At 40.9% G+C, this 23,598-nt stretch overlaps 2 protein-coding genes across 2 annotated transcripts in view; both read right to left on the bottom strand.

Annotated features, from left to right (window-relative positions):
• Positions 1-9,289, bottom strand: part of LOC110517871 (von Willebrand factor A domain-containing protein 3A-like) — a 41,830-nt gene extending 32,541 nt beyond the window's left edge. Inside the window, exons 1-8 of the mRNA XM_036939545.1 lie at positions 9,046-9,289; positions 6,084-6,211; positions 5,397-5,515; positions 4,978-5,058; positions 4,544-4,598; positions 4,323-4,424; positions 3,461-3,567; positions 1-103 (exon numbers count right to left, since the gene is read on the bottom strand). The exon at positions 1-103 is cut by the window's left edge and continues 29 nt beyond it. Of these exons, the coding sequence (XP_036795440.1) occupies positions 1-103; positions 3,461-3,567; positions 4,323-4,424; positions 4,544-4,598; positions 4,978-5,058; positions 5,397-5,515; positions 6,084-6,206 (690 nt within the window). The 5' untranslated portion in view covers positions 6,207-6,211; positions 9,046-9,289. The remainder of the gene's footprint in view (positions 104-3,460; positions 3,568-4,322; positions 4,425-4,543; positions 4,599-4,977; positions 5,059-5,396; positions 5,516-6,083; positions 6,212-9,045) is intronic.
• An 11,818-nt stretch (positions 9,290-21,107) lies between these two features.
• The window catches only part of LOC110538750 (uncharacterized protein C16orf52 homolog B), a 31,696-nt gene continuing 29,205 nt past the window's right edge, over positions 21,108-23,598 (bottom strand). The window contains exon 3 of the mRNA XM_021625715.2: positions 21,108-22,936. Coding sequence (XP_021481390.1) covers positions 22,752-22,936 — 185 coding nt within the window. The 3' untranslated portion in view covers positions 21,108-22,751. The remainder of the gene's footprint in view (positions 22,937-23,598) is intronic.

Raw genomic sequence — 23,598 nt, forward strand, 5'->3', positions numbered from 1 at the left:
AAGCTGAGTGCAGCCCAGGTCAAGGCCTCTCTTCAGGGCCTGTAGGAGGTTACATCCCCCCCTGGCTCCCAGCTCATCCACCCAGCCACAAGCCTCCTGCAGTCTGGAGAGAGAACAGGCCACAGAGACACAATCTACTGTAGAAGGCAGCCTAAACAGATCCACTGACAACGAGTCAGCCTACAGAAACTAGCAGTTTAGATCTAGTTCAAGTTCATGTTCAATTACACCCACACAGCAGTCAACACAAACTGAAATCCATGAGCACACAAATGGTATAGCTCTATCTAAAACATATTGATAAATGGACATATACTTGAAGTCAGAAGTTTACATACACTTAGGTTGGGGTCATTAAAACTTGTTTTTCAACCACTCCAAAAATGTCTTGTTAACAAACTATAATTTTGGCAAGTCGGTTAGGACATCTACTTTGTGCATGACACAAGTCATTTTTCCAACAATTGTTAACAGACAGATTATTTAACTTATAATTCACTATATCACAATTCCAGTGGGTCAGAAGTTTACATACACTAAGTTGACTGTGCCATTAAACAGCTTGGAAAATTCCAGAAAATGATGTCATGGCTTTAGAAGCTTCTGATAGGCGAAGTCAATTGAAGGTGTACCTGTGAGTCAATTGGAGGTGTACCTGTGAGTCAATTGGAGGTGTGCCTGTGAGTCAATTGGAGGGGTACCTGTGAGTCAATTGGAGGTGTACCTGTGGATGTATTTCAAGGCCTACCTTCAAACTCACTGCCTCTTTGATTGACATCATGGGAAAATCAAGACATCAGCAAAAACTTTTGAAACAAAATTGTAGACCTCCACAAGTCTGGTTCATCCTTGGGAGCAATTTCCAAACGCCTGAAGGTACCACGTTCATCTGTACAAACAATAGTATGCAAGTATAAACACCATGGGACCACGCAGCCGCCATACCGCTCAGGAAGGAGACGCGTTCTGTCTCATAGAGATAAACGTACTTTGGTGCGAAAAGTGCAAATCAATCCCAGAACAGCAAAGGACCTTGTGAAGTTGCTGGAGGAAACAGGTACTAACGTATCTATATCCCCAGTAAAACGAGTCCTATATCGACATAACCTGAAAGGCCGCTCAGCAAGGAGGAAGCCACTGCTCCAAAACCACCATAAAAAAAGCCAGACTATGGTTTGCAACTGCACATGGGGACAAAGATCATACTTTTTGGAGAAATGTCCTCTGGTCTGATAAAACAAAAATAGAACTGTTTGGCCATAATGACCATCATTTTATGTTTGGAGGAACAAGGGGGAGGCTTGCAAGCTGAAGAACACCATCCCAACCGTGAAGCACGGGGGTGGCAGCATCATGTTGTGCAGGTGCTTTGCTGCAGGAGGGACTGGTGCACTTCACAAAATAGATGGCATCACGAGGAAAGAAAATTATGTGGATATATTGAAGCAACATCTCAAGAGATCAGCCAGGAAGTTAAAGCTTGGTCACAAATGGATCTTCCAAACAGACAATGACCCCAAGCATACTTCCAAAGTTGAATGGCTTAAGGACAACAAAGTCAAGGTATTAAAGTGGCCATCGCAAAGCCCTGACCTCAAATCCTATAGAACATTTGTGGGCAGAACTGAAAAAAGCTTTTGCGAGCAAGGAGGCCTGCAACCTGACTCAGTTACAACAGCTCTGTCAGGAGGAATGGGCCAAAATTCACCCAACTTATTGTGGGAAGCTTGTGAAAGGCTACCCGAAACGTTTGACCCAAGTTAAACCATTTAAAGGCAATGCTACCAAATACTAATTGAGTGTATGTAAACTTCTGACCCACTGGGAATGTGATGAAAGAAATACAAGCTGAAATAAATCACTCTACTATTATTCTGACATTTCACATTCTTAAAATAAAGTGGTGATCCTAACTGACATAAGACAGGGAATTTTTACTAGGACTAAATGTCAGGAATTGTGAAAAACTGAGTTTTAATGTATTTTGCTAAGGTGTATGTAAACTTCCGAATTCAACTGTATATACTTACAACAATAAGAACAACAAAAACAAAATAGCATTAAGTGTGTATACGGACGTTTCACACAGAACTTGTTTGTATTTTATCTATTTGTATTCTAACCCAACACTGTAGCTCTATTACCTCCTACAGTACTAGATCAACTGTATGTTGTGCTATTTCATCGAGGAAGCATGAGTGTATGACTCTACCTGAAAATATGGGCGTCCCCCAAACTATTCACAGTTTATGTTTTCACAAACCAGTGTAGGAATGGACTGGTTTTTTTAAGCACAGATACACTTAACCGTTAGGAATGAGTGATGATCTATGAGGGTATTAAAAGATAGAACGCTTAACATTTATTTACACTAATAGATACTAAAATGTTCAGTATGAAAACACATTATGTTTGTATTCTTTGGCATTGGTGTTGAATACAGCCAGTCAGTTACCACAGAACAGTGCACAGTAGCTCTCACTCTTCCCTGTGTGTGTGTGTGTGTGTGTGTGTGTGTGTGTGTGTGTGTGTGTGTGTGTGTGTGTGTGTGTGTGTGTGTGTGTGTGTGTGTGTGTGTGTGCGTGTGTGTGTGTGTGTCTTCCTCTACTAACACAGGCACAAACTGTTCTCACATGTACACACGCATTCCCAAATGACTCATCTAAAATAACACAAGAGGCATAAGAAGCATATTAAAATAGACATTATACCCTAATGAAAATAAACGCAGGAGCGAGCTGAAATAAACAGTGGGCGCTGTGCTGGGTTAGGTCCGTGAGACTGCAGGGACACACACACAAAGGCCGTGAGACAGTCCAGCAGGCCTCTCCCCTCCAGCGCCATGCTGTTACATCAACATCCAGAGTCCTCTGGTATCATCATGGAACTTGAACTAAAGTGACTGGGCAGCTTTTTAAGGATACTATAGCAACATCTGAAAAATAATTGTATTTTATCCCACCAAAACACTTGAGGGATACATGTCAGTTATAATATCCTCTCGATGGTGAACAACTGGGTCAAAGGTGCAATCTGTAGTTTCCTTTCTGGTTCAAGAAAACTACTTGGCAGGTTGACAGGGTACCTAAATGCATAGCCACGGGAAGTCGTTTGGGGGAGGGGCTGGAAAAACGTTTTGCCCACACTGCAGACTGATATATCGGTCTGCTAATACAGGACTATTAAAGGCCCAGGGCAGTACTTTTCTGATTTTTCTAAATTATATTTTTATAATATATATTTTTTCAACAACAAAAAATATTTCAATTTTGCAGGGGGTTCTGCAGCACCCTCAGCACCCTACTTCCCGCAGCTATGCCTAAATGGTGTGTGCATGTGTGTGTTTGAGCATGGATTTTTTCAGCATTTAGTCTGATGGCCACAGGGGACAAAAAGGTTATGGGATACACCTTTAAAGCACAATGTTATGACCTCGATGACCTCTCTTAGGACTTCTCACCTGAAGGTGTCGACGTCTCTGGGGCCGTCCCAAAGGCTGCTGGTCTCAGTACCACAGGACATCAGGTACAGCTGACGCTTACAGCTGAGCTGCTCTTCTATCAGAGACTGACACACAAACAAACATGCATTCACACATAAACACACACACATTCAATGCTTGCTGAGAGACAAAGCCCATAGTAAATGAAGGAAATGATGAGGTGAAACTAGAGGTTTAAATGTCTTTCTAGCTCGCCAGTAAATGAGAGGTGAAACCAGGGGTTTAAATATCTATTTATCTTACCAGTAAATGATGAGGTGAAACCAATGATGTATACAAACTCTGGATTGCTGATGCAATATATTGGCCATTGAGAGGCTTTGAAGCCACTGGTCGGCCATTTTAGCACTACTTTGTAGGAGCAGTCCTCCATAGGAATAAATGGAATTCTACAGTATTTCAATTTAATGTTTCAAGGACAAAATTACATGTATGTAAGAATGTTTAAGTTGTAGTGAGGAAACTAATATTAGTATTCTCTAAAGAAATACTTTAAGGTCCTTTTTTAACTATAATTTTTCCTTTGTATGTTTAGCTCACATGATATAATTTAAAAGTATGCATCAAAGTGTCTGTAATAGAATAAACATGTCAAAAACTAATCTAGACATGAATAATTGCATTTTTATAGCTTCCAAAATCTTTTTTTCAAGGGAGGAGTAGTAGCAAGATGGCTGCATGGTAGCTTTATTACACCGGTCCCTGTCAGTCATCCAGGGTTTATAAACATCGCTGGGCGAAACCAGGGGTCTAAATGTCTATCTATCTCACCAGTAAATGATAAGGTGAAACCAGTGGTTTAAATGTCTATCTATCTTACCAAGAGGTTCTTCTGTAGATCTGGCAGTCTGTCCTTGGTGCAGTTAACATCTGAGGTGTCAACTATGACCCCTACTCTGGACCCCTTCACCAGCCCAAACACCTGCCACACACACAGGGGAATGGCACAGTTAAACTGTCACTCTGGACACTTTAGGTTGTATAGCAATAGTTATATAGTGTATATGATGATGATGAAGAAGAAGATCTACTATGCCATGCCTTCATACTTCCTTGGTTCAGCCATCTTATTCTGCCATGGTACAGCTCAATGGCCCTGTAGAGTCCAAACAACACGTTCATTATCACAAACAGTGGCAGTCACGGTTGCAGCTGTGTGTGTGTGGGTGACAGCACTTGTTTTGTGTGTGTGTGTGTGTGTGTGCTTGCATGCCCGCGTGGGTGCATGCCAGTGTGTGTATGTGTGCCTGTGTGTGCGTGGCACCACATGCCAGTGTGTGTATGTGTGCCTGTGCGTGCGTGGCACCACATGCCAGTGTGTGTGTGTGTGAGTTTGCACGCATGTGTGTGTGTGTGTGTGTGTGTGTGTGTGTGTGTGTGTGTGTGTGTGTGTGTGTGTGTGTGTGTGTGTGTGTGTGTGTGTGTGTGTGTGTGTGTGTGTGTATGTGTGTGTGTGTTAAGAGAGGAGTACTCACTGGTACAGCTGGAAGTCAAAGTGAATGAGTGCTGCAGCAGTGATCTCCAGCTGTCTGCTGAGGCCTCCGTCCTCCTCAGCACTGCCACCAACACAGAGAGGTCAGAGCAGGGGACAAGGGCAACTGCTATTAGGTCATAGTTCATACGTGGCCGTTCAGGCAGCCTTGCTCAGGCAATAACTGCCCAAATGGGATAAGTTGGATGCATAGGGCATTTGTAACATGGAACGAGCTAGGCGTGCTAGGGACCTTGACACGTATTAACAAAGCGTCTCAGTGTAAAAGATCTAGTATCAGGTCCATGCTCTTTTTCATTATGATTTCAGTCAAAACTGATCCTAGATCAGCAGTTCTACTCTGATACTCTTTGTGAATATGGGCCCAGATATGTAAAGCAGGCCCCTGTCACACACACTTGCCTGATCTTAGTGGTCCCGTGTGAGAGGAGTGTTGATAGGGAGAGGCCGGAGCTGTAGAGACTGTGGGTCAGGAGCCAATCAGAGGAGCTCTTCCACTCCGCAGCCTGACCCTGTGACCTCTGGGTTACAGAGAGGAGCACAGACAGTAAGGTAGAGGACAGATACACTCTGAGGCTCACAACTACAGATAGGAGCCCAGAAAGTAAGGTAGAGTACAGATATACTTTGAGGCTCAGTACTACAGACATAAAGTAAGCCTTAGTACTATATACTGTATATAGAAACATTTAGAGGGATACAGACTAAGACATAAGGTAGGCCTATTGCACAGACAGCATTACAGACAGACAGGGGCAATACGGACTAAAACACAGACAGCATTACAGACAGACAGGGGCAATACGGACTAAAACACAGACAGCATTACAGACAGACAGGGGCAATACGGACTAAAACACAGACAGCGACGACACAGGCAGTAATAACATGGAGAAAGAACTATAAAGACACAAACAAGATTTACCCCATTACACTGTGGATTCAGCATCTGAATGATTATACATTAGACACAAACAAACTACAAATCAATTCAATTCAATGCTTTCAAGGGAAGTCTAAACACTATTTATCCAGGTTAGTCTCATGGAGATAAAATGTATTTTTCAACAGAGAACTTGACCAGCTCACCAGTAAGTCCTGTGTTTGGTTGACATGGGTGACCAGTAGACCATCGTCTCTGTGAGGGGCAGACAGAGACACATCTTCCCAGGGAGGGCAGTCATCTCTGAGGGAAGTACTGGCCGCTTCCATCACACCTGTTCACCAATGAACACCCAATAAAAACACACTATTACACCCAATAAAAACACACTATAAAACACACTGTATCTCCAACCTTCATTCAGAATGGCAATATTGTGCATCATGCAACCCTTGGTAACAGTGTGCAACCTGCTGCAACACCTTTGGAGTGTGCAACATCCTCATAGGCCGGTGGCTTATTAACATGGATAATTGGGCATCACCTCTGATCTGATGACAGACAACACAATATGACACTTGACTTCTTCTAAAAGAGTTCCTCAAAGGCATCTGTAAGACCTGCCAAAGTACAGTAACTAGCATCCTCTTTGCACACCCAGGCTGCATCACATCTGGCCGTGATTGGGAGTCCCATAGGGCAGCGCACAGTTTGCCCAACGGTGTCCGTTTTTAGCCCGTGTAGGCCATCATTGTAAATAAGAATTTGTTCTTAACTGACTTGCCTAGTTAAATTTAGGTCAAAATAGTGCAGAACAGTTGGAGACATCCAGTGTAGTTAGACGAGTTTGTAGTGAGACACAGTTCAGACAGAGGCAGTAACCCTGTGAGCTCTGTGGCCACCGGGGAATAACAAAACAGCAGCACAGCACTGTCACAGACTGACTGGGGCTTCAGTGTAATCAATACCCATTGATTCTGTTCATGAAGGATCTTAGCCATGCAGCCATCTGTCAGACACCTGTCCACCAGAGGGGGTGGGAGGAGCTATAAAAGGATGGGCTCATTGTAATGACTGGAATGGAACAAATGGACCGGAAGAAGAAATACGGTTTCCATGTGTTCGATACTGTTCCATTAACTCCATTCCTGTTATTACAATGAGCCCATCCTCCTATAGCTCAGCCAACCAGCCTCCTCTGCTATGCACAGACTTCCCAGGAGAGGATAAGAAGAGAGGGAGGGTAGGGCCTTCAGATATCTATCACCTGAAGCATGCGCACAACATACAACTACATACACTAGACGCTTTGCATACCTGCCAATAGTGCTGAGAGATTAACCATTTTTTTAAACGTTTTTTAAACAACTAATTGACCGACATAAATTATTTGAATTCAATTTTGTTCTTTTTTTCTGTGAGCTCAATGAGTTTTTCCAGAGATAAATCAAATCCAGGCTGAACTGTGCGATGTAGTAGTAGTTTCCAACAGGCCAATATTCCAAATAGTTGAACCCATAAAATGTGGTAATTAACTACAATGCTTTATTTACATCGAAGAACTACTAAAATATAGATTTTGCCAGACAGCATAGGCAGCAGCTCTATAGAGATGATGATGACTTGGAATGAAATACTGAAGTCATTAAGTAAAACAAACGTAATATACACAAAAACGGAATTATTTTATTAAAGTTGAATAACTGATGGTTAATAAGTAATAAGCAGTAATAGCCAGTCACTACCATCATGGAACTTTTATTAATTGTTTTATTCTGTTTTGTTACAGCATTCAACCCACATAATGCAAAATGCATTTAATAAAAAAAAAATAAAAATCTCAACCGAAATCAAAACAGTGATTATTTTTTAGTAATCGAACCGAAACAGAACTGACCTCAAATAACACTAATCATAAAGCACTAACCCCTGAGCAGTCCTTGCCGATTTTCTGCGCATGCTTCGGGTGATATAAATCTCAAGGTACTAGCAGCGCTTTGAAAAATGTATGTATACCGAACAAAAATATAAACGCAACATGTAAAGTGTTGGTCCCATGTTCCATGAGCTGAAATTAAAAGATCCCAAAAATAGTCCAAATGCACAAAAAGCTTATTTCTCTAAAATGTTGTGCATAAATGTGTTTACATCCCTGTTAGTGAGCAATTCTTCTTTGCCAAGATAATCCATCCACCTGACAGATGTGGCCTATCAAGAAGCTGATTAAACAGTTGACAGTGCATGACAGAGCAAAAACCAAGCCATGAGGTCGAAGGAATTGTCATAGAGCTCTGAATACGGATTGTGTCGAGGCACAGATCCGGGAAGGGTACCAAAACATGTCTGGAGCATTGAAGGTCCCCAAGAACACAGTGGCCTCCATCATTCTTAAATGGAAAAAGTTTGGAACCACCAAGACTCTTTCTAGAGCTGGTTGCCTGGCCAAACTGAGCAATCGGGAGAGAAGGGCCTTGGTCAGGGAGGTGACCAAGGACCTGATGGTCACTCTGAAAGAGCTCCAGAGTTGCTCTGTGGAGATGGGATAACCTTCCAGAAGGACAACCATCTCTGCAGCACTTCACCAATCAGGCGTTTATGGTAGAGTGGCCCGACAGAAGCCACTCCTCAGTAAACAGCCTGCTTGGAGTTTGCCAAAAATACATAATTTTTGATTTGTCATTATTGGGTATTGTGTGTAGATTGATGAAGGGAAAAATATATATATTTTAGAATAAGGCTGTAAGTAACAAAATGTGGAAAAAGTTAAGGGGTCTGAATACTTCCAGAGTGCACCGTATGTATTTTGGGGGGCATATTGTCTCACATTCCTTCCGCCAAAAACGACCAACTGCAAAAGACAACCGTTAAAATGTAACGTTATTAAACATTCTGGCTTGTAGATGTGAGCGGAAACTTTGGTGTAAATTCTCATTTATGCCCAACGTCGGGTTTCCAGGCAAATCATTATCATAATCCCAGGATGGCCCTTTTTTAACCACATTGGTTTAAGGCATCATATTCTTAGACTACTCCTTATTTCAAGAAAAATACTATAGAGTTTTTGAAAACATGCGATTAAATTAGATCATATCTGAATTAGATAGGATGCAGCAGAGTTTCAGAATCTTGTCATTTGTAAATTGATACAATTTCACCGGCGCGTTCTACCTTTGCTTGCAGGGTCGACCGGTGGACAATCAGAGCGTCTTTCTCAAGACATTCTGAAGACGCAAAACATGGATGTGTCCGAATGGTGCCTCGCGCCAGTTTATGCAATCATCGGTTTTGTCTCAAAGCTTGCTAAATCGTATATAAAGTTGTACAGATATATTGAGGGTGCTTCGATGAGAGTTTTCGTGTGGAAAGTCGAGGCTGAGACAGTCGTAACCTACCCTCTTCAATGTTTCTCATCTCCAAGGTGACCGACAATTTCCGATCTGTGCGCGTGAGTGCGCATTTTTGAAAGAGAGCGCATAAAGAGGCAGGTAAAGGCATGGAACATAAGATACCTGTAACTGTATTGAAAAGAAAATGTTATATAGATTTAACATCTGAATCAAAAACGTTAATATTTTACCTGTAGGGTAGGCCTAGGCAGGCCTAATAACACTGTTCTCAGCCTGGTCTCATAGACTAGACGTAAAATAGTAAATATCAATCCGGGACACCAGCATTAGTATGATATGTTACGTTTAGTAGTGTTGATAAGAGAAATGGTTACTTAAGGCAAAAACAAAAGTAGGATGGTTAGTCAGGGTGGGTGTATAACGCAAACCTCTAACAACCCAAAGATTGCAAGTTTGAATCTCATCAGGAGAACTTTAGCATTTTAGGTATTTGGCAACTTTTCAACTTCTTACTACTTTTTGCTTCTTTGTAACTACTTAGCATGTTAGCTAACCCTTCCTCTAACCTTAACCTTTTTAGCTAAACCTAACCTTAATTAACCCTTTAACCTAACTCCTAAACTTAGCCCTAACCCCCAGCCCTAGATAACATTAGCCAGCTAGCTAACGTTAGCACCTAGCTAGAAATTGTAACATGTCATACGTTTAGCATATTGTACATTTTGGAAAATTTGTAACATATAACACAAATTGTAATTCATAACATATCATACGAAATGGGTGATGGACACCCACAAATTAATACATACCATACGAAACGTTAGCACCTAGCTAGAAATTGTAACATATCATAGAATGGGGTGTCTCCACGTACAGAATATAATGAAAGACTCAGAGACCAAGTTGCTGTTCTTGGCAGGCATGATCTATTTTGTTTGGCTTCCACTAAAAGTGTAGGCCCCAAGAGGGTTCATATAGCCTACGTTTTCCCCATCCCCTCTGGTAGGCCTATTGGTATTTTTATAAAGTCCATAACCCTGCCATTGTGAACAATCATTGCATTAAATATAATATACTCTTATTTCCACAAGGTGCTTGCTATGCATTGTATCAATGCACTCTAAAAAAGAAAAGGTTCCTGGGGTATCCTTTAGGGCTTCTTCAAATCGAAACAATGGGGGAACCTCTATAAATTCTTTGAAGAACCCTTTAAAATGGTTCTTATTATCAATAATACACATAACAATAACACAACATGTTAGTTGTCTGTGTTTAGTATGATTTTAGTGGCAAAGCAGCATAAAGAAATCTAAATATGAGGTAAACTCCCAGCAGAGCCCCAAGTCCAATGGGTATATCCTCTGGCCTGTTGATGTTAATGTGTTGATGTTCTCTGTATCCATAGCCAGAATGATTTAGCAGTGCATGGTGATTGAACAGGTTTCCTGTTATTTTCATCAGAGGTGTGGGGAGGGTGAAGTCTGTGAATCCAAAAAATAGTAATTATACAGATATTTAACAAAACATGCACACAACAGTATTCATACCTTGGTTTTTGTGTTAAATGTGAATGAATAAAACTGTTTTGATGATGGTTTTCATACACATACCTTGTCCGTATTGTAGAGGAGGCCTATTGGATTTTCATTGAAGAGGTAAGGGAAGGGGATGGTACATGTGATTTGCATAACATACCAATTGACATACCTTTGTATGCCTCCTTGTCTGTATACCGACACAGACACAAAAGTGAGCAGGTCAGTCATCTGCACCCAATACAGCTAGCCTTCAACATATTATAGCCTTCAACATATTGTAGCCTTCAACATATTGTAGCCTTCAACATATTATAGCCTTCAACATATTATAGCCTTGAACATATTATAGCCTTCAACATATTATAGCCTTGAACATATTATAGCCTTCAACATATTATAGCCTTCAACATATTATAGCCTTCAACATATTATAGGCTTGAACATATTATAGCCTTCAACATATTATAGCCTTCAACATATTATAGCCTTCAACATATTATAGCCTTCAACATATTATAGCCTTCAACATATTATAGCCTTCAACATATTATAGCCTTCAACATATTATAGCCTTGAACATATTATAGCCTTCAACATATTATAGCCTTCAACATATTATAGCCTTCAACATATTATAGCCTTCAACATATTATAGCCTTCAACATATTATAGCCTTCAACATATTATAGCCTTCAACATATTATAGCCTTCAACATATTATAGCCTTCAACATATTATAGGCTTGAACATATTATAGCCTTCAACATATTATAGCCTTCAACATATTATAGCCTTCAACATATTATAGCCTTCAACATATTATAGCCTTCAACATATTATAGCCTTCAACATATTATAGCCTTCAACATATTATAGGCTTGAACATATTATAGGCTTCAACATATTATAGCCTTCAACATATTATAGCCTTCAACATATTATAGCCTTCAACATATTATAGCCTTCAACATATTATAGCCTTGAACATATTATAGCCTTCAACATATTATAGCCTTCAACATATTATAGCCTTCAACATATTATAGCCTTCAACATATTATAGGCTTGAACATATTATAGCCTTCAACATATTATAGCCTTCAACATATTATAGCCTTCAACATATTATAGCCTTCAACATATTATAGCCTTCAACATATTATAGCCTTCAACATATTATAGCCTTCAACATATTATAGCCTTCAACATATTATAGCCTTCAACATATTATAGCCTTCAACATATTATAGGCTTGAACATATTATAGCCTTCAACATATTATAGGCTTGAACATATTATAGCCTTCAACATATTATAGGCTTGAACATATTATAGCCTTCAACATATTATAGCCTTCAACATATTATAGCCTTCAACATATTATAGCCTTCAACATATTATAGCCTTCAACATATTATAGCCTTCAACATATTATAGCCTTCAACATATTATAGCCTTCAACATATTATAGGCTTGAACATATTATAGCCTTCAACATATTATAGCCTTCAACATATTATAGCCTTCAACATATTATAGCCTTCAACATATTATAGCCTTCAACATATTATAGCCTTCAACATATTATAGCCTTCAACATATTATAGCCTTCAACATATTATAGCCTTCAACATATTATAGGCTTGAACATATTATAGCCTTCAACATATTATAGGCTTGAACATATTATAGCCTTCAACATATTATAGCCTTCAACATATTATAGCCTTCAACATATTATAGCCTTCAACATATTATAGCCTTCAACATATTATAGCCTTCAACATATTATAGGCTTGAACATATTATAGCCTTCAACATATTATAGCCTTCAACATATTATAGCCTTCAACATATTATAGCCTTCAACATATTATAGCCTTCAACATATTATAGCCTTCAACATATTATAGCCTTCAACATATTATAGCCTTCAACATATTATAGCCTTCAACATATTATAGCCTTCAACATATTATAGGCTTGAACATATTATAGCCTTCAACATATTATAGCCTTCAACATATTATAGCCTTCAACATATTATAGCCTTCAACATATTATAGCCTTCAACATATTATAGCCTTCAACATATTATAGCCTTCAACATATTATAGCCTTCAACATATTATAGCCTTCAACATATTATAGGCTTGAACATATTATAGCCTAAAAATTCTTACCTCTTTGTTGATTGAAATCCATTGAATTGCGTCCATTTTCTGTTTTAGAAAGATTTTCACAAATATGAAAAGAGAGATGGTATCATTACAAAACAATATCCATTTAGATCATATAAGGGACCAACCTTAAATTGAGGAGATCTTTACATTTCTCAGTTAAGTGCCTGCACCTGCTGTCCTTTCAAATTCAAATTGTCACGTTCTGACCTTTATTTCCTTTGTTTTGTCTTTATTTAGTATGGTCAGGGCGTGAGTTGGGGTGGGCAGTCTATGTTTATGTTTCTATGTTTTTTCTATTTCTGTGTTTGGCCTGATACGGTTCTCAATCAGAGGCAGCTGTTTATCGTTGTCCCTGATTGAGAACCATATTTAGGTAGCCTGGGTTTCAATGTTGGTTTGTGGGTGTTTGTTTCTGTGTGAGTGTTTGTCGCCACACGGTACTGTTTCGGTTTGGTTATTTCACGTATTCGTTTATTGTTTTTGTATTTCATAGTGTTCAGTGCTTTTCTTATTAAAATCGTGATGAACACTTACCACGCCGCATCTTGGTCCGATCCTTACTCCTCTTCAGACGAAGAGGAGAAAATCTGCCGTTACACAAATCCTGTTTCAGTTGGGCAGTTAGGTTCCTGCAAGAACCCCCACCAACTAAGGAGGTTCCTCGATGAACCCCACCTCCTATGGGGTTTTAGGAATAACCTTTTGGGGGCAATTTTCAGTGCCATGAACACTAAGGTTCTTCAAAGAACTTTGAGGATCTTAGAAGAACCCTTGTTGAACCCCTAATTTTTAGAGTGTAGGCTACAGCTTCCTGCCAAATTCACTACAATGACCTCCCTCCTCACTGCTGCTTGGAGAAGGAGAGACTGCTGCAGCCTAGCTGGTATTATCTGCTCAGGTGAACTAAATCGAGTTGGAAGGCCATCAAATGAGCAGATGGGCACCACGTTTCCATCTAAGTGCACTTGGCAGCACTGACACAGTAATCTATCACAGTCAACAAACGTGAAAGCCATAACGCATAAAGCATGCATTTAGCAAGAAAAAACATTGTTGCATTCCTTCGAAAATCAAATGTTTTCATACGTATTATAATTTCTGTGAGATCATGTTCCTACACTTACCACCCACGTAACATATGCCCCTATACATCACTTACCACCCACGTAACATATGCCCCTACACATCACTTACCACCCACGTAACATATGCCCCTATACATCACTTACCACCCACGTAACATATGCCCCTACACATCACTTACCACCCACGTAACATATGCCCCTATACATCACTTACCACCCACGTAACATATGCCCCTACACATCACTTACCACCCACGTAACATATGCCCCTATACATCACTTACCACCCACGTAACATATGCCCCTACACATCACTTACCACCCACGTAACATATGCCCCTATACATCACTTACCACCCACGTAACATATGCCCCTATACATCAGCACCTGTCAGTGTCTAGGCTATAACATCTACAGAGATGACATCAACACCTGTCAGTGTCTAGGCTATAACATCTACAGAGATGACATCAGCACCTGTCAGTGTCTAGGCTATAACATCTACAGAGATGACATCAACACCTGTCAGTGTCTAGGCTACAACATCTACAGAGATGATATCAACACCTGTCAGTGTCTAGGCTATAACATCTACAGAGATGACATCAACACCTGTCAGTGTCTAGGCTATAACATCTACAGAGATGACATCAACACCTGTCAGTGTCTAGGCTATAACATCTACAGAGATGACATCAACACCTGTCAGTGTCTAGGCTATAACATCTACAGAGATGATATCAACACCTGTCAGTGTCTAGACTACCACACCTACAGAGATGATATCAACACCTGTCAGTGTCTAGGCTATAACATTTACAGAGATGACATCAACACCTGTCAGTGTCTAAGCTATAACATCTACAGAGATGACATCAACACCAGTCAGTGTCAAGGCTATGACATCTACAGGGATGATATCAACACCTGTCAGTGTCTAGGCTATAACACCTACAGAGATGATATCAACACCTGTCAGTGTCTAGGCTATAACATCTACAGAGATGACATCAACACCTGTCAGTGTCAAGGCTATGACATCTACAGGGATGATATCAACACCTGTCAGTGTCTAGGCTATAACACCTACAGAGATGATATCAACACCTGTCAGTGTCTAGGCTATAACACCTACAGAGATGATATCAACACCTGTCAGTGTCTAGGCTATAACATTTACAGAGATGACATCAACACCTGTCAGTGTCTAAGCTATAACATCTACAGAGATGACATCAACACCTGTCAGTGTCAAGGCTATGACATCTACAGAGATGACATCAACACCTGTCAGTGTCAAGGCTATGACATCTACAGAGATGATATCAACACCTGTCAGTGTGTAGACTACAACACCTACAGAGATGACATCAACACCTGTCAGTGTGTGACTACAACACCTACAGAGATGACATCAACACCTGTCAGTGTGTGACTACAACACCTACAGAGATGATATCAACACCTGTCAGTGTCTAGGCTATAACATCTACAGAGATGATATCAACACCTGTCAGTGTCTAGGCTATAACATCCACAGAGATGATATCAATACCTGTCAGTGTCTAGGCTATAACATCTACAGAGATGACATCAACACCTGTCAGTGTCTAGGCTACAACATCTACAGGGATGACATCAACACCTGTCAGTGTCTAGTCTATAACATCTACAGAGATGATATCAACACCTGTCAGTGTCTAGGCTATAACATCTACAGAGATGATATCAACACCTGTCAGTGTCAAGGCTATAACATCTACAGAGATGATATCAACACCTGTCAGTGTCTAAGCTATACCATCTACAGAGATGATATCAACACCTGTCAGTGTCTAGGCTATAACACCTACAGAGATGATATCAGCACCTGTCAGTGTGTAGGCTACAACACCTAAAGAGTAGTATGGAGCAATTAAGCACTAATATATGTCATTTAGCAGACACTTTTATCCAAAGCAACTTAGTCATGCGTACATACATTTTACAGGCAGGCCACAGCAGGAATCAAACCCACAGCCCTTGGTGTTGCAAGCACCATGCTCTACCAACTGAGCTACACAGGACCACCTGAAAAGAAAGGGAATACCTAGGCAGTTATACAACTGAATGTGTTCAACTGAAACGTGTCTTCCACATTTAACCCAACCCCTCTTAATCAGAGAGGTGCGGAGGGCTGCCTTAATCTACATCTTCAGCGTCCAGGAAACAGTGGGTTAACTGCCTTGCTCAGGGGCAGAATGACAGAATTTTACCTTGTCAGCTCGGGGATTTGATCCAGCAACCTTTTCGGTTGCTGGCCCACCGCTCCTGCCCGCCAGTCTATGCATGTATCAATGTACCTGCATTCATTAAACTCTATCTAAATATATAATGTCATATTAATGATGTGCTTAGGCTATAAATGTGTTAGGAATAATGTAAAAATGTTACCTTTATGAAGACAAATGTAGAGTATGCAGGAATTAAAACAGTCAGTTCATGAAATCCTTAAGCAGTGGATTTTATTTTGGTACATTTGCTCAATAACATAAGTGCAGGTGATAAAAAGGGGTTCCTTGTTCATAAACCACAAATCAACAGAAGAATACAAATAAAAACACATTCTGAAAAGTTCAAATCCCCAAATATATTAACAATTATAACCTGTGATATTTCCCAGACATACACCACAAAAACATACATTGGTGATTATTACAATAATCCCCCAGCATTTCCGACAGAGAAATACCAAATAATGTTCAAAATCGACATCGACTTGAGTGTGCTTCATCGCCAAAGACTCTTCATTTTACTCCCATTGAGGAGTCAGTTGTTTGTACAGTGAACATCTCTCTCCTTGATAACCTCAATGTGGCTAATCTATACAGACAAGATGTAGGTTGCTTCCATCATCAAAGCAATGTACCATTTTGACTGATATAGGCCTATAGGGTGTGTGTGTGTGTGTGTGTGTGTGTGTGTGTGTGTGTGTGTGTGTGTGTGTGTGTGTGTGTGTGTGTGTGTGTGTGTGTGTGTGTGTGTGTGTGTGTGTTGGTATAAGTAAAGACAACAGAAAATATTTAGGGACTGTGTACTTGATATGGCCCTATGAACATTTCATCAGTAGAATGAATCATCATTCATCAAGTCAGCTATTCTTCCACAGTTCTCTTAGCTCTCTATAAATTATACAGATGTATAATAATAATTTGATGGGTGCCTATATTTGTCCTATTTCACACCAATACAAGTGTGTATTAATACGCATGTCTGAGACACTCAGAGAGTGGGGTCACGGCCAGATTTTGAAAATAGATCCAAAACATGTTCTTGATGATTAGGTATCCTAATATGATCACAGGTTGTGCTCCTACTTAAAATGTAACATTATGTGGAGAAAAAAAGGCTTTATATTCATCAGTATGAAAAAGGACCCATCATTATTATGTCTGCATGGTGTTGCTTCAGGCCAATCTGATTGCAGGGTTTCAATTTGATTACGTTCTGAGCTCTCAATTAATCAAGCTTAATTAATTGAGCTCTTAATTGCGATTGAGTGGTCAATTTAAGATTAGCTCTTTGTTTTAATTCATCACCACACGACCGTGATGCTTTTAGTCAAGTTCGCAACTGATTCATCTTAATTAACGTTAACTACAAACAAATATTCTTAATTGATAACTAATTTGCATTCGAGAATGGTCTCAAACACTCTATACATTTCTCCCTCGGTTTTAATCATATAAAACTGTGTTAAAATGGTTTCAGCGTGACTATAGATCTCCTCTTCAAACTGTTTTTACCAATGACTCATTCCAAGCACGAGAATGTGGCAAACATAGAAATATCATTCCTAGAAGAGAAAATGGCATTCTATTTTTATGGTGGCAAATGGATGGATTGGTTAGTCACAGACGAGCTGAGGGACCAGAGAGAGCCTCTGACCGTTTGAATCCAGCCAGCACACCCACACTGCTCTCAGATCTGTCAGGGCTCATCAACCAGGGCTCATCAGCCAGGGCCCTGAGGGAAGCCCATGTAATTCTAGGCTGGGAGACTCATCCTAAAACCTCATAACCTGTCACTCAAACATACACACACACCCACACATAGACATACATAAGGTACCCACACATGCGCAGATGCATGCATGTGCACACACATACACTATGGCTCTGTGAAGGCTTTCAGCTGTCATTTAGCTCGAGCTACTGAGATAAACAACAACAATGTGCTAACAGAGCAGAGTAAAACACAAAGAGAGGGGAAGAACCTCAGATGGTGAGGGAATGGGTGGAAAGAGTGTGTGCTCAGACAGAGCAGATAAACAGATTAGACACGTAGTGTATGTAGATGAGTCACCATTGAGGAGGAAGAGATGTGGCTGCTGTTCTCTATGCATGTAAAGCTGTTCTGCAACAAATTCATGGTCTAGTCTGAAGGCAACCATATCAGATCACTCCATGACAGAATCAGGGTCTGGAATTTTTTGGGAATCACGTGATGTCACCTGGAAAACCTTTGAACCTAAGTTATATACTAGGCTATACACTCTTAGAAAAAAAGGTGCTATCTAGGCTGTTCCCATAGAAGAACCTTTTGAAAAAACATTTTTGGTTCCAGGTAGAACCCATTATGTCACAGGTAGAACCCTTTTGGGTTTAATGTAGAACCCTTTCCACAGAACCCAAAAAGGTTCAACCTGGAACCACAAAAGGGTTATCTTATGTTGACAGACAAAGAACCCTTTTTGCTAAGAGTGTAGACTAGGCCCAGAGTTGTTACTGGTCAGGTCACATGGCCAGGAAAAGCTTACTGTCTCTGGTTGACTGAACTTAATCCTTAAGAGTCTAAGCCCATATTTAACCTTTTTTGGGGCGCACTAAACTTTTACCTGGTACCGGGCTACCCATCAGATGCGTCTTGTGAGGGTCATAGAGTAAATCAGCCGACATGTTTATGAGATTCTCACCTTTCCATAGAGGGGTCATGTTAGTGTGTAGCCAAAACTGTTTGGACGCTACAGACAGAAGTTAGCAGATCGGCTGTAATGACTTCTGACGAGTCCCGTGACAATTTTGGGGATCGTAGAGAACACAAAACGGAGAACACCATCGTGAGAGTCTCATCTTTCCATTGAGTGGTCATATAGAGCACCACAGTATGAGTCATAATACCCATAAAACCTAGCAGTCAAACAAGGAAATGGTTGTAATTGTTTATCCACCATTCATTTTTCCCCATAGGAAATTTTATAAACACTTAAAATAAGGGATGTTTTGTAGTCTTGTATGGTGTCTACTTTGATGCTAATTAGCATTTTCGAATCTGAGAGTAAATATATTGATAAAAGTCACCTTGTCCGAGAGAGATTTACACTCTTATCAAAACATCACGCCAGGGTAAGCCTACACCAAACCCAGCCCTTATTTTAAGTGTTTCTAACATTCCCTATAGGAAAAATAAATGTTGGGAAAATGATTGGAACCATTTCCTTGTTTGACCGCTAGGTTTTATGGGAATTATGACACCTCCACTGTGGGGCTCTATTAGTTTGGAGGCCAAACGGTTTGGACACTACAGACATTTTCGTGAGAAGACCGGGATGTGTCATTGTCTGACAAACACTGCTGTAGCTCGGCCAACTTCCACCGCAAATGCTCCATTTTAAACAGACAGATTTTGATGGGGATTTGTTTATTATGCTAATTACATTTCCACAGGGGCACGGACATAGACTCTAGGGGGTCAATCTAGCAGGTAAATTAATTTGAATGGCCAAATTGCTGACTTCACCCAATACCCAAACAAGAACCAGCTCTCTTTAGCCAAACAACCAGACATTTTAAAATACTCATTTCTTTCTCTCAGAACATAACAGGTGCAAACTTTGCACTGGTGGAAGTGATTGGTAAATGTGGCCCTTTATTTCATTTGTTTATTTGTATTAATTGATAGTATGGATCACATCACAGGCATTGATTAGTTTCAAGATGGTTGACAGACAAGATGCTGTAATGAGATGGAAGAGGAGCCTTGACTCTTACACCTGTAGAGCTCATGTCTTTATTTGCATAGTTGGTGCCTTTTATTCTATACAGTCAGATGATGTTAGTAGTGACTAGTGTCTTGCTAATAACTTACCCAAACAGTGAATGTGCACTTCCATATAATTAGATGATCATTTTGCTGTGGATACATCATTCCTTTTTGTACTGTAAATCATTAGTGTTTGTACATGATGGAAGGAACATTTTAATCAGTTGTATTATGTAAATCTTTGTCCATTCTTGGCTGGACACTGAGCACACAGACTTCTGAACAAAATCCACATTTAACAGAAACATGAATGCAGTATGAACACGAATGAAAAGTCACTCATAGGTTTGACTGTAAAACTTAACTGGAGATGAAGTCAATTCAAAGGTGAATATGACAAACACTGTTAAAGTCTTGAAAAAGAACCAACTTGAATCAATAGTCACGTGGTTGGGAAGGTACTGTACGTTTTGTTCTTCACTAACTCCTCTGGTGCTCATTTCCAGAGGAACAATAAACACTTTGCAGGCTGACTGAAAACATATAGCCCTTCAACTGAGATGCACCTTGGTTGCCTCTGTCTTCTACATAGGTTTGTGTTGACAAAAGTGCAATGTCTTAAAACGCTCACATGGGAAGGCCATTTGGAGATGGCACATTCTTCCAGAAGAAACTGAAAAATATATAACTGCCCCCCCCCCCCCCCCCCCACCCCACCCACACACAAACACACAAATGAAATTATTTTTGTGGTAAAATAAATAAATAATAAATAGGTCCTCTGGATTATTTTATAAATTTTACATAACTTTTGAAACAGGGAGGTTTTCTCCTACTGAACATCGCCCTGGTTTTTGTCATTGCCTTTTATCAGAGACCGGTGTGATTGGCTACTCCTTACCAGTCAAAGACACTAGTTGATAAATGACAAACCAGGCAACACATAAACCAGCTGACATGGTGGCCCTCGAGGCCTGGAGCTGAACACTAACATGTTGAAACAGACTAAACATTATACAGTATGTAGAGTGATTGTGTCAGACTCAAACACAGCCGTCTTTTTTCTCTTTTTATTCAGTGAAAGATAAATCATTTGCGTTGATCACAAGCTTTATGCCTAGCCGCCTGATCAAGACAATACCATTTCTAGGGAACTCATCGCCATGGTTTGGAAAACACAATAGTAGTAGTTTGAATAAGAAAAAAATATGAGGTAAGAAGTTATTTTTTTATACATTTGTGGTGCCTCTTCTGCTATTAGCTATACCCTTGAATGCACAGTGCTTCCTAAAACAGAAATTCTGATCATGGCACAACAACAAATCAAACTAGGAACCAGAAAGGACTTCTTCATTATCCATATTATACAGACCAACGTAAAGAAAAGCTGAGCAGGAATGGAAATGGACAACAAATACTTCACCATGACTTGGAGATTGAGCCCGAAACACGTGTGTGTGTTTGCGTGCGAGTCTTTTGTGCATCTGTTAGTGTGTGTGTGTGTGTGTGTTTCACAGGCATCGGGCACAGCACAGTAGTGAGGCACAGCCCCACACAACGACCTGACCTGCAGTCCCTGATGCCTTTTATTACTATTTTACAAAGCAAAAACAAAACATCCCTCCTGCCTGATCCCATCCATGTTTCATAATAATCCAGCTGCTCTCAGTCTTCATTCCCTTTTTCCTTTCCTGTAGAGCAGCTGGTAGGTGCTTGACTTACTGTGTGGTGCCTGGCTAATTAGAGAACCGTGGTCGTCAGGGCCTGGGGTCCTACCCTCCCCTCTCTGGAACAGCGCACCTGTCTAAATCCCATGGATTATATGGGTCATGGTGCTGGGGTTAAGGTTAGGGTTAAGATGGAAAGGCCAATGTAGCAGTCCACCCTCCCTCTTCCAAAGGGGACTTGCTCATACCCAGCAAGCTAGGATGTCATCTCAACCAACCTTCCTCCTCTACTCCAAATAACCCCCTCCCTAGTTACTGCCTAACCATGGCTGAAGTGACTCTTGTCCCAGACCACACATGGGGAGGCAGAGAGACAATGACCCCAGCAGCAGCCTATACCTTTACAGCTCCTCCAGAGGTTCGTTGGCCCAAACTTCACCTCAGTGAAAAAGGGGGAGAGGAGAAAGCAACAACCCCAAAAAACACTAAATGGAAGAAACTAAAACAACTGAAATAGTGTAAGAAGCCAAAAATAGCAACAGGAGATGACAACGGTTTGTTTTCTCGCTGGGCAGGAAGGGTGAAGTGGACATCCTCCGAAAGGTGTGACGCCATAGTTACTGTCGCCGTGGCAACGGCAGGGGGTTTGGGGAAAGTACAGCGGTCATTCCAACCCCCCCCCCCCATGGAGTGGACGTGTGCCTCCCACATCGCTCTCCAAAGTGCAACAACAACAATGTAAAAATAACATGTTTTAAATAAGCAAAGGCAGAGAGGGAAAAAAAAGCCTGAGTCAGTTCGACAGCGTCCATATTCGTCCATGTCTATTCATCTCAGTTAGTTTGTTATTCCGCGTTAACCGCCCCAGCTGCATATCGTCACACCGTCCGTCAGAGACATCCCATCCCTGCTTCCTGGCCAGTGTTTTTCTTTTTAGTCGTCCATTTTTCTTTTCCTCCATTTTATTGATCTCCTTGGTATGTTTCTCCTCGGCCCCAGCTTAAAGTCCAGGTGGCAGAGTGGTAGCCGCAGTCAGCCGGGCAGGCACACCTTGCCTGCGAACAGCAGTCCCACTATGGTGAAGAAGATGGAGAGGACAAAGAGGACGTAGGAGGAGCCCACCACCGTGTTGTTGGGCAGCTTGTATGGCTGGCCACCCACCTCGTTGATGTAGAAGCCGATGGGGAAGATGAGCGCCGCCATACAGAACAGGATCACTGAGGGGGAGAGAGAGAGAGATAATGTTAGACATGTTGGAATTGTTTACTATTTCCTGTGGTGTTTGCTACACTGGAGACAGCTCCGCTTTCAATTAGGATGAAACCTGGGATGGACTGGATGCTTGTCAACCAAATCTCCCTCTGGTATAATAAAGATTGACTTGATTTGTTAATTGATGAATTCAATGACTGAATCATCACTCGTCCTCAGTAGGCCTACATACTACCTACCGCACAAGGTCACACACACTACAGAACCAAAACACTCATCCAAGGCCCCAGACACCATCACGCCTCAACCCTTTTACATAAATAGACCTTAGCTGTGAAGGAGACACACTCCAGTCTCACCACCGTGAATGTACCAAGGCCACGAACACACAACCAGACCATGCAGGCTTTTACAAGAGCTCCAAAAACAACAGGCAGACGGGACGCTCTTCGGCATAGGATAATGGGGCCTTTCAGTGGGCTTCCAAGCAGATCAATGATCAGAGGGAGAGAGAGATGGAGGAATGGAGAGAGGAGAGAGATAAAGTGTGTGTGTGTGTGTGGACGTGTTTAACTATACTACTGGGGACCAGAAGGCCCCACAAGAATAGTAATCCCAAGAAAAAACTGAACAACTGCGGAGAGTCGCCACAAGGTAAAATTCTAAT

Source organism: Oncorhynchus mykiss, chromosome 12 (genome assembly GCF_013265735.2).
Source record: "Oncorhynchus mykiss isolate Arlee chromosome 12, USDA_OmykA_1.1, whole genome shotgun sequence".
NCBI lineage: Eukaryota > Metazoa > Chordata > Actinopteri > Salmoniformes > Salmonidae > Oncorhynchus > Oncorhynchus mykiss.